Raw genomic sequence first — 15,838 nt, 5'->3', positions numbered from 1 at the left:
ACTGGAGTGGGTAGCCTTTTCCTTCTCCAGGGGATCGTCCCAAGTCAGGGATCAAACCCAGGTCTCCCACACTGTAGGCGGATTTTTTACCACAAGGGAAGCCCAAGAATACTGGAGTGGGTAGCCTATTCCTTCTCCAGGGGATCTTCCCCACCTAAGAATTGAACCAGGGTCTCCTGCATCACAGGCAGATTCTTTACCAACTAAGCTACCAGGGAAGCCCTTTCTTAACATGATAAACCACATCTATTGTAAACAACTATTAATCAGGCTTAAGACAAGACTGCTAAAATGCTATCACAATTATTATTTAACAGTGCTAAAGTCAGCCTGAAAAAAAGTAACAAAATGTAACAGGAAAGAACTAGAAGTTCCAGTTTCTATCTAACTAGAAAAGAAAAAGCCAAACTCCTATGTGTTAAAAAATTATAATCTATATATTAAGACGGTACATGAGAATAGCTGCAAAATAATTAAAGTGGGTTCACTAAAAGCATCAGAACCATTTCAAAACATTTTTTGGAAGAACGCATCTTCAGTTCAGATTTTAAGGAGTTCCCAAAGATAAAACTTCTAAATTATTTTATAGTGATGGCTGCTAAACTCATATTTACTGATAATGATTGAAATGCACACAAAAAATCGGTGAACTTATGGTATATAATTTATACTTTAAAAAAGACAACACATCTGTAAATTATATCTCAAGAGTGGCCTTAAAGAAAAGACTCTGTTAAGTGGGCCCTGGGAAATTTAATCACATTCCAATTTCAATTACCAGTAAATTGGTTAGGAAATTGGCACCACTTATTGTAATGGGTGAATCAGATCTATCCACAGACGCTCTGGCTTGAATATATAATACATTCATTTTTCCAAAATATTCTCTGCTTATCTACAAACCCCTTTATTTTAATCAACATTTCAAAACAGCTATATTCCTTTCTTTTGTAACAGCTGAGATATACTTTACATACCATACAATTTTGGCATTTAGAATATTCACAGATACATGCAACCAACACTAAGCCAATTTTAGAACTTTCATCACCTCAAAAAGAAAGTCCAAATTGTTCATTTAGAAATAAAGTGGTAAATGTTGTGTGTACTGTACAATAAAAATCTTTTCCGTTAACAAAAGAAGATAGAAACTCCATACCCTTTAGCTAACACCCTCCTGTCCCTTTTCTCTGCCCGTGCAACGCCAAGCACCAACTAATCTACTTTTCTGTCTCTCTAGAGATTTGCCCTTTCTGGACATTTCATATAAATGAAACCAGGTAATATGTGGTCTTTTGTGACTGACTCTTTTCAAGATTCATGACTAATGATACTGAGCATCTTTTCATGCACTTCTTAGCTATTAATACATGTTTCTTGGAGAAATGTCAATTCATTTTTAAATTAGATTGTTTTTTGATTGATTTAGAAGAGTTCTTTACATATGCTAGACACAAGTCCCTTATCAGATTATGGATATATGATTTACAACTTTTCTGCTCCTATTCTGTAGGCTGCCTTTTCACTACTTTGAAGCATAAAACTTTTATTTTTGATTACAGTCAATTTATTTTTTTCTTTTGTTGCTCATGATTCTGGTGCCACATTTAAGAATCCTTTGCCTAGCCCTGTATTTTCTTCTAAGAATTTTACAGTTCTAACTGTGACATTCAGGTCTTTGGTCCATTTTGAGCTAATTTTTCTATACTACGAGGTATGTGTGAGGTGTGTCCATGTTTGTGCTCAGTTGCTTCAGTTGTGCCCAACTTTTTGTGATCCCATGGACTGTAGCCCACCAGGATCCTCTGTCCATGAGCTTCCCCAAGCAAGAATACCGGAGTGGGTTGCCCTTTCCTTCTCCAGGGGATCTTCCTGACCCAGAGACTGGATCATCTCTCTGGGTCTCCTGCACTGGCAGGCAGGTTTTTTACCACTAGTATCTCCGGGGAAGCCCAGGCTACTCTCCAGTTGCGGTGCACAGGCTTCTCACTGCGATGCTTCTCCTGGGTTGTGGAGCACAGGTTCTAGGCACACGGGCTACAGTAGTTGCTGTATGTGGGCTGAGTAACTGCAGCTCACCGGCCCAGTTGCTTGGTGGCATGTGGGATCTTCTGGGACCAGGGATCAAACTGGTGTCCCCCTGCATTGCAAGGTGGACTCTTAACCACTGGACCACCAGGGAAGCCATAAACTGCTACACTTTTAATTGGCCAAAGCTTAATTTAAAAGTGGGTACACCAAATACAATGTAGTATTCAGGACTGGATTCTAGAACAGAGAAGAGACAAACCAGGAAATCTGGAAAAACTCAGGATACCAGTTCAATCCCTGGTTGGGTAACTAAGATCTCACATGCCATAGGGCAACTAAGCCCACATGCACAACTAGAAAGAAGTCTGCACTGTGCAACAAAAGATCCCACAGGCTACAACAAACACCTAATGCAGCCAAAAGTAAAAAAAATTCTTTAAATAATAAAAATAAAACCCTACATAATAAAGAAAACATAAAATAACATATTATAAAATAATTACATTCATTTTGATATAAATAATATATGAATAAATAATACATGTTAAATTAAAACATGACTATTAATAAAATCCAAACATAGGTAATGATAGAATTCAAGTTAAATGACCAAGTTAAAATGAGATAGGACTTTTATTTATTCATGTTTTTAAAAAGCAAAATACAAAAATATTAAATGTTCGTAAACATGTTTTCCTTCTCTTCAGGATCACATATCTTGCTTACTTATCATGTCTTCCTCTAATCTAGCACAATTTCACAACCCTTCTTTGTCTTTCATGATACTGGCATTTTTGAAGAATATACAGTGGTATTTTTAGAGAATGTAACTAAACTTGTGCTTGTCTGACAGTTTTTCAAGATTAGATTCTGATTATACACCCCTGGACAGAACACTAGAAGAATATTGTGCCCTTCCTAGGGTATCTTATCTGGAGATATACAATGTGTTCATTCCTCACTGGTATTACCAATTTTACTCACCCTCTAAAGGCACTGTCTCTGGTTTTCCAATGTTAAAGTTACCATTTCCTACCTTGTATCTAACAAGTAATCTGTGCAGAGATACTTTAAAACCATGTAAACATCTTGCTCTCAAAAATTTCCCTTAGATTTAGCAAACACTGAGGCCCCAAACAAAATGATAGTTCACTATGATGATAACAAAATGCTGATTTCCCCCCCATAAACACCCATGCCATTCCTTTCACATGTATCAGTCAGGCATTCTATTTTAAGGAAAAGCTCTCCCTTTTCATCCATCCATCCTTCTCTATTATAGAAATTATGAATTCCCTTTTATTAAATGGGTATAATTCACTATTATCTTTATACTGATGTTCAAGTTCTTTCAGATTTGGCCCTCCAAGCTGGCTCCATGTTCTTTCTGACAGGCCCCAGTTTCTTTTACTTTTTTTTAAAAGCACTTCTAGCTTTCTGATACAGGGTCTTCTAAGGCTTATCTTTTATGTTCCCTCCCTGCAAGAAAATGATACATTTCTCCAGAAAGCCTAGGTGGGAGGTGACTTTGGGGGGAAATGGATGTATATATTTGCCCGAACTGCTCTGTGCAGCTAAAACTATCACAATATTAATTGGCGATACTTAAAGCTCAACATTCAGAAAACAAAGATCATGACATCTGGTCCCATAACTTCATGGGAAGTAGATGGGGAAACAGTGTCAGACTTTATTTTTGGGGGCTCCAAAATCACTGCAGATGGTGACTGCAGCCAGGAAATTAAAAGACGCTTACTCCTTGGAAGGAAAGTTATGACCAACCTAGATAGCATATTCAAAAGCAGAGACATTACTTTGCCAACAAAGATTCGTCTAGTCAAGGCTATGGTTTTTCCAGTGGTCATGTATGGATGTGAGAGTTGGACTGTGAAGAAAGCTGAATGCCAAAGAATTGATGCTTTTGAACTGTGGTGTTGGAGAAGACTCTTGAAGAGTCCCTTGGACTGCAAGGAGATCCAACCAGTCCATTCTAAAGGAGATCAGCCCTGGGTGTTCTTTGGAAGGAATGATGCTAAAGCTGAAACTCCAATACTTTGGCCATCTCATGCGAAAAGCTGACTCATTGGAAAAGACTCTGATGCTGGGAGGGATTGGGGGCAGGAAGAGAAGGGGACGACAGAGGATGAGATGGCTGGATGGCATCACTAACTCGATGGACATGAGTGTGAGTGAACTCCGGGAGTTGGTGATGGACAGGGAGGCCTGGCGTGCTGCGATTCATGGGGTCTCAAAGAGTCGGACACAACTGAGCGACTGAACTGAACTGAACTGATACTTCAATATAAAATGAAACGTTAAAAAAAAATAACCTACATGTGGAAGAAGTCTTACAGAATATCTACTGAACACTGGCAGAAGACTTCACACAAAACAAACAAAAAAAGATCTCATACAACCAAAGCTGCAAGAATGATCACCATGTAACAGGGTAGGGTGAATTTAAAAAAAAAAAAAAAAAAGGAATTGGGACAGGACTTGTGCCCCTGGGGGTGAGCTATGAAAGAACAAAGTTCCCTCAGTCTGGGAATCCCCTTCACTTCTTTGGAGATGGGCTGGGACAGACAGTGAGCTTCACAGGCTCAGAGAGAGTCCAGCAACCAGCCTGCGGGAGACAGGGCACCAGCATCGATGGTCCTGGCCACCTCCCTTTACTCCCCACCCCAAAATGCACATCTGGGCCACAACAGAAGTCACAAAGGTCTGTCTAGTCAAAGCTATGGTTTTTCCAGTAGTCACGTATGGATGTGAGAGTTGAACCATAAAGCTGAACGCCAAATAATTGATGTTTTTGGACTGTGGTGTTGGAGAAGACTCTTGAGAGTCTCCTGGACTGCAAAGAAATCAAACCAGTCAATCCTAAAGGAAATCAACCCTGAATATTCATTGGAAGGACTCATACTGATGGCTAAAGCACTTTGGCCACCTGATGCAAACAGCTGACTCCTTCAAAAAGACCCTGATACTGGCAAAGACAGGAGGAAAAGGGGGTGACAGAGGAAGAGATGGCTGGATGGCATCACTGACTCAATGGACATGAGTTTGAGCAAATTCCAGGAGATAGTGAAGGACAGGGAAGTCTGGCATGCTGAAATCCATAGGGTCGCAAAGAGTCGGACACAACTGAGGGACCAAACGCAAGTTAACACACATGTAAAGGGACAGGCGGGGCCCTACCACAGCAGCCTCATTTTCTAGGAGCTCACAGTAGACATGGCCCCACCTCTATGGGGCCAACACTGGTGGATTCACACTGTTACTGGTGGCTCTGTAAGCTCAGTGTCTGAGGGGCGTTACGGGGGATTACTGGTGCTTCCAAAGATGAGGAGGTCCAGTATTGGCAACTGTGGGATTTGAGGGCACAGGCACACAGAGGCAGAGCCTGGGTCTGGACTGATTCTGTAGCCCCCATGGCAGGTCCAGGTGCCTGATTGTGGTGGATCTGCCCTATTGGCTTTGTGAGCATAGAACCTGAAGGATATCCAGGGTGATGGCCTGTATTCCTCAACTGAGGTGGGGCCAAGGGTAGTGACAACTACAGTGTACTTTGTGAGTGTACACAGCAGGTGACTGGCAGCACCACAGAGCCCACTTCCTGGTGGACAGCTTCTTTGGAGGAAGACACAGTGGCTGCACTACCAGTGGAAGCACCCCATTCCCACCTACCTCATACCACAGCTCAGAAACCAATTTGGGGGCTTCCACTGCAATAACTGGGGAGCAGACCTTATCTCCAATAGGGCTGTGACAATTACAGAGCAAATAGGAGGCCCTGCTCAACATCTAGTGCACTCACTATCAAGAGGATAAAAGTCACCACACACAGAAGAAAGACGTGGTAGGCATCTGTATTAAAACAGTCCTTGGACCAAAAATATCAGACTCACAAAGGCTACATAAGGATGCTCTCACATAATGAAAAGGAAAAAGAAACAGTATGTGAGCATTAGCCAAGGAAACCTATCAATAATATCAAAAGTAGATTTTTAAAGCAAGAAATACTATAAAAGGTAAAGAGTGAAATCTTAATAGTAATGGGACAATTCAACAAGATACAGTATTTCTAAATTTGTATATTTCTAGTAACAGATTAGAAATATATAAAGTAAAACAAGATAGAGCTAAAAGGCAAAATAGATATCAGTGGAGATTTTGAAACACCTCTTTCAGTTACTGACACAACACACAAAAACAAACTAGTAAAATCAAAAGACTCAAAAGATCTGAAGACTATAACCTACAAATATTAGCTATTTGACATCATAGATCATCACACCAACAAAATTTTCCAGTGTACACACTAGAAGAAAATAATCACAAAAGATATATTGACAGATCAAGCAACCCAGATTAACAAGGAAATCCTGAAAACTCAATTAAAAAAGAAAAACCTATTTTCAAAAAATGGATGAAATATTTGAATAGATACTTCCAAGGACATGTGAATGGCCATTAAGCCTATGAAAGAGAGCCCAACATCACCAATCATTAGGGAAATACACATTAAAACCTAACTAAAATACCATGATATACCCATCAAATTAACTCCAAATGACCATCAACATCTAATGCTGGCAAGGATACATACACTGAATTCTCATACACTGCAAATGGGAGTGTAAACTTTCTACTTAGTGAAAAAAGTCTGGCAATTGGCGATAAAACTAAATATACACCTTCAACAAATCTTAGGTAATTACTTAGAAGAAATGAAAAATTGGGTCCACAAAAAGAGTTTTGTGGACTTTTGTAAATAAAAAATCTTTAAATTCAAAAATGTTATTAAAAACAAAGAAGGATATCATGTATTAATAAAGGTTCAATACATCAAGAAGATACAATTGTAAACATTCACACACCTATGGACAGATCATTATGTATAGACAGTTCTTCAATAACAATTGGAGACTTCAACTGTTATTTAGTCACTAAGTCATGTCCAACTCTTTTGCTACCCCATGGACTGTAGCCCATCCAGGTTCCTCTGTCCATGGGATTTCTCAGGCAAGCATTCTGGAGTGGGTTGCCATTTCCTTCTCTAAAAGATCTTCTCAACTCAGGGATCAAACCCACAGCTCCTGCATTGGCAGGTAGATTCTTTACCACTCAACCACCTGGGAAGCCCTGAAAACTTCAATATTCGAAAGGACAACCAGACAGAAAATAAGTAAGGAAATAGAAGACTTAACATAATAAACCAACTAGATTTACAGAATGCAGACTCTTCTCAAGTGCACATGGGATATTTTCCAGGATAGACCGTGCTGTGCCAAAAATCAAGTCTTAACTGATTTAAAAGATAGGTATCATCCAAAGGTTTAATTCTAACCTCAACAGAATTAAATCAGAAATCAATAACAAGAAAAGGAAAAAAAGGAAAATTCACAAGACTATAAAAATTAAACAGCACACTTTTAAACCAATGTACCAAAGAAGTCATAAGGCATGTTAGAAATACTGAGAGTTGAATGAATAAAAAAATACAACACATCAAAACTTATGGAACCAAGTGAAAGAAGTGCTCAGGACGATATACATTCATTCCCATTTTTTAATAAGCCAAGAAACTCAATAACTAAAACTACTCTCATATTATATACACAAAGCAATACACGTGACTATAAAATGGACTATGGCCTCTGTCTCTTTATATTATTATTTTTTATTTTTCCATGACTGAATTTTAAGTAAATGCTGGTCACTGACTTAAGCCTTTAACACTTACAAAATAAACTGCTCCAAAGCTTCCATGGCCAATTTCTCTGAGATCTGTGAAGAGCTTCTCTGGATCTTCTTTGAAGAAGAGCTCTGCAATTTCAGGGTCCTTCAGGCTGCCCGCACGGTTGGTTGATGGCATCCTGCTGGGCAATCAGCTGTCTGATTCTAATTTTATACTGCTATCCCAATCCTTGGTTCATCTGTATAAATGAAGCCACGCTGGCATAAGCTATTGTAGAGAAATAAAAGAAGAAAAAAGTCAGGAAAAGCTGCTAAGAATAATTTGTATAAGATCATTTTCTGATAGCATATATAAAGTTATTTCAGGCGTAGAATTTCACTGAGAAGGAAGTATAATCTACTAGCGCAGGAGTTCCTAAATCTGGCTCATCATCACAATCACCTGTGGGGCTTAAAAAAATAAAGGATTCCTATATGCAGGTCAGGAAGCAACAGTTAGAACTGGACATGGAACAACACACTGGTTCCAAATAGGAAAAGGAGTACGTCAAGGCTGTATATTGTCACCCTGCTTATTCAACTTCTATGCAGAGTACATTATGAGAAACGCTGGGCTGGAAGAAGCACAAGCTAGAATAAAGACTGCCAAGGGAAATACCAATAACCTCAGATATGCAGATGACACCACCTTTATGGCAGAAACTGAAGAGGAACTCAAAAGCCTCTGATGAAAGTGAAAGAGGAGAGTGAAAAAGTTGGCTTAAAGCTCAAGATTCAGAAAACTAAGATCATGGCATCTGGTCCCATCACTTCATGGCAAATAGATGGGGAACCAGTGGAAACAGTGTCAGACTTTATTTTTTTGGGTTCCAAAATCACTGCAGATGGTGACTGCAGCCATGAAATTAAAAGACGCTTACTCCTTGGAAGAAAAGTTATGACCAACCTAGAGAGTATATTCAAAAGCAGAGACATTACTTTGCCAACAAAGGTCCGTCTAGTCAACGCTATGGTTTTTCCAGTGGTCGTGTATGGATGTGAGAGTTGGACTGTGAAGAAAGCTGAGCGCTGAAGAATTGATGCTTTTGAACTGTGGTGTTGGAGAAGACTCTTGAGAGTCCCTTGGACTGCAAGGAGATCCAACCAGTCCATTCTAAAGGAGATCAGTCTTGGGTGTTCTCTGGAAGGAATGATGCTAAAGCTGAAACTCCAGTACTTTGGCCACCTCATACGAAGAGTTGACTCATTGGAAAAGACTCTGATGCTGGGAGGGATTGGGGGCAGGAGGAGAAGGGGACAACAGAGGATGAGATGGCTGGATGGCATCACTGACTCGATGGACGTGAGTCTGAGTGAACTCCGGGAGTTGGTGATGGCGAGGGAGACCTGACATGCTGCAATTCATGGGGTCACAAAGAGTCAGACACGACTGAGTGACTGAACTGAACTCAACTACACATAGCGTAAGTATTACCAGACACACAATTTTAAAAATTAAATAAATGTTTACATATTAGAAGGTTTATCTAATCCTTACCTAATTCTGAGGTAGTGAGCCCACTGACAGAAGACACAGGCTATTAAAAAAGTATACATGCCAACTTAAGGTGTACCCATAGGAAGTTTTTAACAACAGAAAGGTTAGAGTCCCATCTATTAATGATTTTCAAATATAAGAAAATATACAAAGAATTTAACTCAGTAAGTTGTCTTTCTTTCCCTTTCATATGCCAGTGTTTAATCAACTCTTAACACAGACATTCCAAAGAAAAATGCAATGGGAGAAAGTAATGGATTTAACAGACAACTAACTGCTTTCTCTATAAACATGACTCACATTAAAATATAGCCTTTATCAAATCTGCTTCATTTAAGTAGACATTACAGATAGCAGAATTACCAGGGAATTTGTTGGTTATGAGTTCCCCTATATCAGATTACCTAATTTAAAAAATGGGTGTCATAATTGAGAAGCTTCAGAATCTAGGTTCTGGTATGACACTACCTGAATATGAATCCTGGCAACACTAATTACAAGCTGTGAACTGAGTAGCCTTATTTTCCTAAACTGTAGAATGAAAACAATAGCCTACCTAATACAGTGGTTGGTGAAGGTTAAATGAATAAATATAAGCATAGATTAGTACTCAGGCACAGTAAGCACTACATTAAATATTAGCCACTTAACTAAATAAATTCACCAATTAAAAAAAAAATCTCCCAAAGCTATTTCATTTGCCTCCTAATTAATGTCATTAGATTCTAACTCTTCTCCACTTCATAAAGCTTTTAAGTAGGTATCTACAAAGGTCCAGAAACAAATCCATGTATGTGTACCTAGGAATTTAGCATACAATAAAGAAGAAGCAAATTTTGTCGAGAGAACTAAGAATCCATTTGGAAAAAATTAGAGAAATTATATCCCTATCACATACCTTATATAAACACTACTGCTAAATGGCTTAACCAGGCCTCTCAAATCAATGAGTGAAAAAAAGTATTTGATAAAAATAAGTGTTGTTGAGAGACACCAATAGCTATTTGGAAAAAAAAATAAAACATCTATTCCTCAAACTAAACATCAGAATTACATACGGGTTAGAGAAGCAAATATTAAACTTGGAAGGAGGGGCCATGGAAAGACTTCAAACAAAAGGGACAATAAACTTGGGGAAACAAATGTTTGAAACTTACATTTATAAAGGGTTAGTACTTCTAATAGGTAAAAAGTTCCAAAAAACAAGGCAATAATCTGACAATCTTACATTCTTAATATATAGTTTCTAAACAGCATGGACGCGCACACACACAGACACACACAAAGAAAACACTATCCCAACAACTCAGCAGAGATATGGGTAGTTCACAGAAGAAAGAAAAAAACAGAAAAGAAACAGTCATTAAATATGTGAAAATATGTTCAACATCACTCAAAGTATAAGAAATACAAGTTAAAACTATCCTATGATTTAATTTTATACCTATCAGAACAGCAAAAATCCACCACACACTGCTATGTGGTGGAAGAGAAATATGCACTTTTATACAGTGGCAGTGGTATTGCAAAAACAGTACAAAACCTACAGAGAAAAATCTACAAAAATCAAATGTACCCTTAACATTTCACACAAAAATCCAACTTTAAGGAACCCACATCAAAAACACTTATATAAAATATAAGAAATGATAAATGCACAAAATGAGGAACTGGGGGAAGTCCCTGCTAGTCCAGTGGTTAGGACTCCACACTTCCACTGCTGGGGGCCTGGGCTGATCCACAGTAGGGGAACTAAGATCCCATAAGCATTGCGCACACTCCCCCCACCCCCAAATTAAATAAAAAGATTAAAAAAACATAGTGAAGAACTGGAACTCGTTACACTGCTGACGGCAATTTGAAAAGGTACAACCATTCTAGAAAACCATTTAACAGATGCTTATCAAATTAAATAAACATTATTATGTGATGTAACAGTTCCTTAACTAGTTATCACTTATTCAAAAGTTATAAAAACAAAGGCACACAAAAAGACTTGTACATAGAAGCTTTATTCATAATAGCCCCAAACTGCAAATAATACAAATGTCTATCAACAAATATATATATATAAAAACTGTGGTATAGTCACACAATGAAATTCTTTTCAAAGCAATAAAAAGGAATAAACTACTGATCCATGCAGCAACCCAGAAGACTATAAAAAGCATTAAGCTCCGTAACTCCCTGGCAGCCCAGAAGTTAGGAATCCAAGCTTCTACCTCAGGGAGTGGGTTTGATCCCTGGTCAGGGAACTAAGATCCCACATGTGGGTAGGGGGTGGGGGTGGGATGGAACAGCCAAAAAAAAAAAAAAGGCATTATTCTCAATTAAAAAAAAAAGCCAGAAATCAAACAGTGAAAACTATATGATTTCCCTGATAAATTTTCAAATAGGCCAAACTAGTATACAGTGACAGATTCATGGTTGCTTGGATCAGCTTTGGGAAGAAAAGAGGAACTGACCACAGAAGGGCTCACAGGAACTGCTTAGGGTTCTAGAATGTTCTGTATTTTGATTTCAGTAGAGAATCACTTCTGTCAAATTCAAACTATATTAAAATGGATGCATTTATGTATATAATACCTCAATTAAAGTAAAACTTTAAAAAATAAAAAGGTTTAAAATCTAAAATATATAAGTATATACAACAAATTTATGAACAAGGTATAGAAGGATGTGTATTAAAATGCTAACATTTTCTTTGATAAAGGCTATGAACAGCATTACTTGTTAACCTAGACATCTATATTATCTGAATTTTTATACCAACCACTTCTAAAAATTAAAAAAATTTTGAGAAAAATAAAATAGAATTTTTTTTTAAACTAGAAGCATACACACTCCAACTAGAGAGAACATCTAAAAGGCTATTAGCACTTTAACTTACAAAAGACTAATTCATTAAAAAAAATCTGTATATAAAAAATTGAGTTGAACACAAAACCTGAAATATCCACAGCACACAAAATTAAGGGTTATTATTCCTTAAATATAGTGGCATCATCCAAATCACTGAAGAAATAACTAACCCACCAAAATATAAATGACCAAAGGATATATATAAACATTCCAAAAACAGGTAATATAAATGACTGTGGAGAGGAGTCAAAACTTGAAAGTATGGCCATGAGTCTTCTCATTCCATTTTTCTCCTTTATCCCTTTATCTCCCAGTGTTGACCTAAGAGTGTGATCTAAGTTATGAAACTATGTTTAGGGTGCTGACAAAAAACGCTTAAAGAAATTCTCCCCGTGTCCAAAGGACCAGGAAAAGGGAATCCTGTGATCTGGAGATTGGCAAGAGGGAATGCCTTCTTTTTGGTCTTTTTTTCTCTCCTCAGCCATAGAATAGCACTGTTCCAGCAAGAGAAAAAAAACCCCAATGAGAAAACCAATCTCTCTGGTCAGAAAAACTGGGAAAACAGGGCCTCTGTCATCCAAAAAGTATGAGGGGAATTCCCATTATTTTTTTCCCCTCATCTCTCTCCTTTCCCCACTTCACTTAAGGGCAACCCCACATATGGGGAGCTGTACAATGCAGAGGTCTAAAGGCTCTGCCAGAAACATGTCTTTCTGGAACTGGGAATAAGGCCCTGGAAACTGAAGAGCATGGGGGAAATCATGGAGAGGAGAGAGGTGGAAAAGAGATCCCCTAATTCTCTGTACAAACCAATACAATTATGATTTATGTCTGTGTAAAACAGACTCAAAGAGGTGCAGCAAAGACTATGCTAAAGAGGACCTAATCAATGACAAACACCACTGCCCAAGTCTCAGATTATCACTGAGAGGTACACTGAAGGGCAAATTCAAAGAGCACAGCAAAGGTTTTGAAAACAGGTATTAGAACTACTTCCCACAGAAAGTGAGACAGAACTTGCCATTTAACTGGTAGCTGTCTGAAACGAACAAATCAACACTCTCCAGAGGATATGAACAGGATCAGAAATCATGATATTCAAAATGTCCAGGAAAAAAATCCAAAATTACTTTTCATGTAAAAGTAACAGAGATGTAAGAGTAACAGAGATGATAGAGGAAAGAGTCAGTAAACTTGAAAGGAGAGCAAGTGAAATTATCTAAAATGAAATAAGAAAAGAAAAAAATGATTGAAAAAAATGAATGGAGCCTTAGTGAATCATAGGACTATATCAAACTAAGTTTTACATCACTGACATTCACATAACGAGAGGAAAAATAAATTGGTAGAGAAAAAAATTGTTTTGGTAATGGCAGAAAACGTCCAAGATTTGACAAGAAATATAAATTTAGAGATTCAAGGAGCTCAGTAAATTTCAAACAGGAAAAATTCAAACAAAATCAGGGCTGTCCACATCATAATCAAAATGCTAAAAAACAAAAGTAAACAAGAATTTGAATGACCACAGATTTTGCTAAGAAACACCAGAGGTCCCAGAAAGTAGAATAATATCTTTAAAAGATGAATCTGTTCCCAGTAGATCTGCTCTAAAAGAAATACACAATACTACACAAAAGAAATCTGGAGTGGTTACATTAATATCAGCAACAGACTTCAGAACTGGGTTAGCCACAAGGGATAAGGACGACACTATATAATGATGGTATGCCATTACCAAATCCTAAGTTTGTATTCACCTGAATAACAAAAGAACTTCAAATAAAATGAAGCAAAACTGATACAACTGATAAAGAGAAGACAAGCCTATAATTATACTGAGAACCTCCAACACTCCTTTCAGAACTTTAAAAGTAGTCTGAAAATATACAGAACACTGTAGAACACCACTATCAATGAATGTGATAGGAGAGGGTGGCAGAGGATGAGATGGTTAGAGAGCATCACTGACTCAGTGGACATGAATATGAGCAAACTCCAAGAGATAGTGAAGAACAGGGGAGCCTTGTGTGCTGCAGTCTATAGGGTCCCAAAGAGTCGGACAGAGCTGAACAACAATCCCAAAAACTTAGCTACTGATAGCCTACTGTTGAACAGAAGTCTTACTGATAATACAAGGTCAATTAAACATACTTTGTATATTATATACATTATATACTGTATTCTTACAATAAAGTAAGTTGGAGAAAAAGAAATGTTAAGACAATCATGAAGAAGAGAGAATACACAAACAGTACCTACATGTATTTACTGGAAAAAACCTGCATATAAGTGGACCCATGCAGATCAAATCCATGCTGTTTGAGACTCAAATGTAGTCTCTGCAAAGATTACACTTTACACTGTTAAGCTAGAGTTAACATAGAGTCATCAGTGTAAAACTGACAAAGGTACTTGATTTGAATCTTGTCCATCTTCAAAAGCTGTCGTGAAAAACTACAGGAAAAGAAAACAGCAGAGGAACTTTCACAGCAACCTTAACCATAAATTCCTTAATTTCTGCCGAACATAAATATTAAGTAATAAATACCCAAAGTACAGTACTAATACAGCTTGCTAAACTATCAGTTCAGTTCAGTCACTCAGTCATGCCCGACGCTTTGCAACCCCATGAATCGCAGCACACCAGACGTCCCTGTCCATCACCAACTCCCAGAGTTCACCCAAACTCATGCGCATCAAGTCAGTGATGCCATCCAGCCATCTCATCCTCTGTCGTCCCCTTCTCCTCCTGCCCCCAATCCCTCCCAGCATCAGTCTTTTCCAATGAGTCAACTCTTCGCATGAGGTGGCCGAAGTATTGGAGTTTCAGCTTCAGCATCAGTCCTTCCAATGAACACCCAGGACTGATCTCCTTTAGAATGGACTGGTGTCCAGGCTTAAAAGATATGAGCATGTGTAAAAAGTTCTATGAGACTACAATAATCTTCCTTACAAAAGAAAAAAACAGACTATTAGATTATAAAGATATCTAATCTGTTCTTCAGGGAAAATGTCATTATTATAACTCACCGTTATCTTTCCTACTAAAAGAGAAGAGTAAAAGACATTAAGAATCCTATAAACAGCAAATGAGATCTAATTTGTTTCTGGTTCCATTAAAATAGATCAGAGAAGCATATCATTTATTAGGCTACTGAGGGCTGAATGTAAAAGATACAGTTTCTGTGGATGAAATCATTTTATTCAATCCTAAAACATAAATCTCTAAGAAAGCTGATGAAACTAGAATTAAAACCCAATATACTTTAAAATCTCAGGCTCTCAGGGTTTTCAGAATTAAGTAACTGCTCCACATTTGCAAAAATAGTCAAATAATTGACAATAACATCAGTCAAGCAATAGAAAGAAGGGGGAAGGGTACTGATAATCACAGCATATTCAGTATTACTTGAGGAATGCTCCTTAGATGAACAGTGATGATGTCATGGTATTCCATCTTTAAAGAACCTTCAGATTTTCACAAAAAGGACATTGTTGGCTTTAAGCAACTGCTTCAATACCATAACGCCCTTTTCCCTACATCTGTTACTCAGAGGGCTCAAGCTTGGAAACGAGCCAACTTAGTCAAACGTTCAATCACTTTAGAGAAAGAAAAACTGTCTCTCTACAGAGAATGGGCAGACACACATTATACTGTCTACTATGTCTTCCCTCAAAAGAAACACACATGTATACCAGTTACTATACCAA

The 15,838-nt window shown here is 37.9% G+C and overlaps 1 protein-coding gene across 1 annotated transcript in view; it reads right to left on the bottom strand.

The window, feature by feature from the left end:
• The window catches only part of TAOK1 (TAO kinase 1), a 101,162-nt gene that overhangs the window by 47,933 nt on the left and 37,391 nt on the right, over positions 1 to 15,838 (bottom strand). The window contains exon 2 of the mRNA XM_069602993.1: positions 7,775 to 7,996. Within this exon, the coding sequence (XP_069459094.1) occupies positions 7,775 to 7,906 (132 nt within the window). The 5' untranslated portion in view covers positions 7,907 to 7,996. The remainder of the gene's footprint in view (positions 1 to 7,774; positions 7,997 to 15,838) is intronic.

Source organism: Ovis canadensis, chromosome 11, assembly GCF_042477335.2.
Source record: "Ovis canadensis isolate MfBH-ARS-UI-01 breed Bighorn chromosome 11, ARS-UI_OviCan_v2, whole genome shotgun sequence".
Taxonomy (NCBI): domain Eukaryota; kingdom Metazoa; phylum Chordata; class Mammalia; order Artiodactyla; family Bovidae; genus Ovis; species Ovis canadensis.
This window is presented reverse-complemented; position numbering and strand designations above follow the sequence as displayed.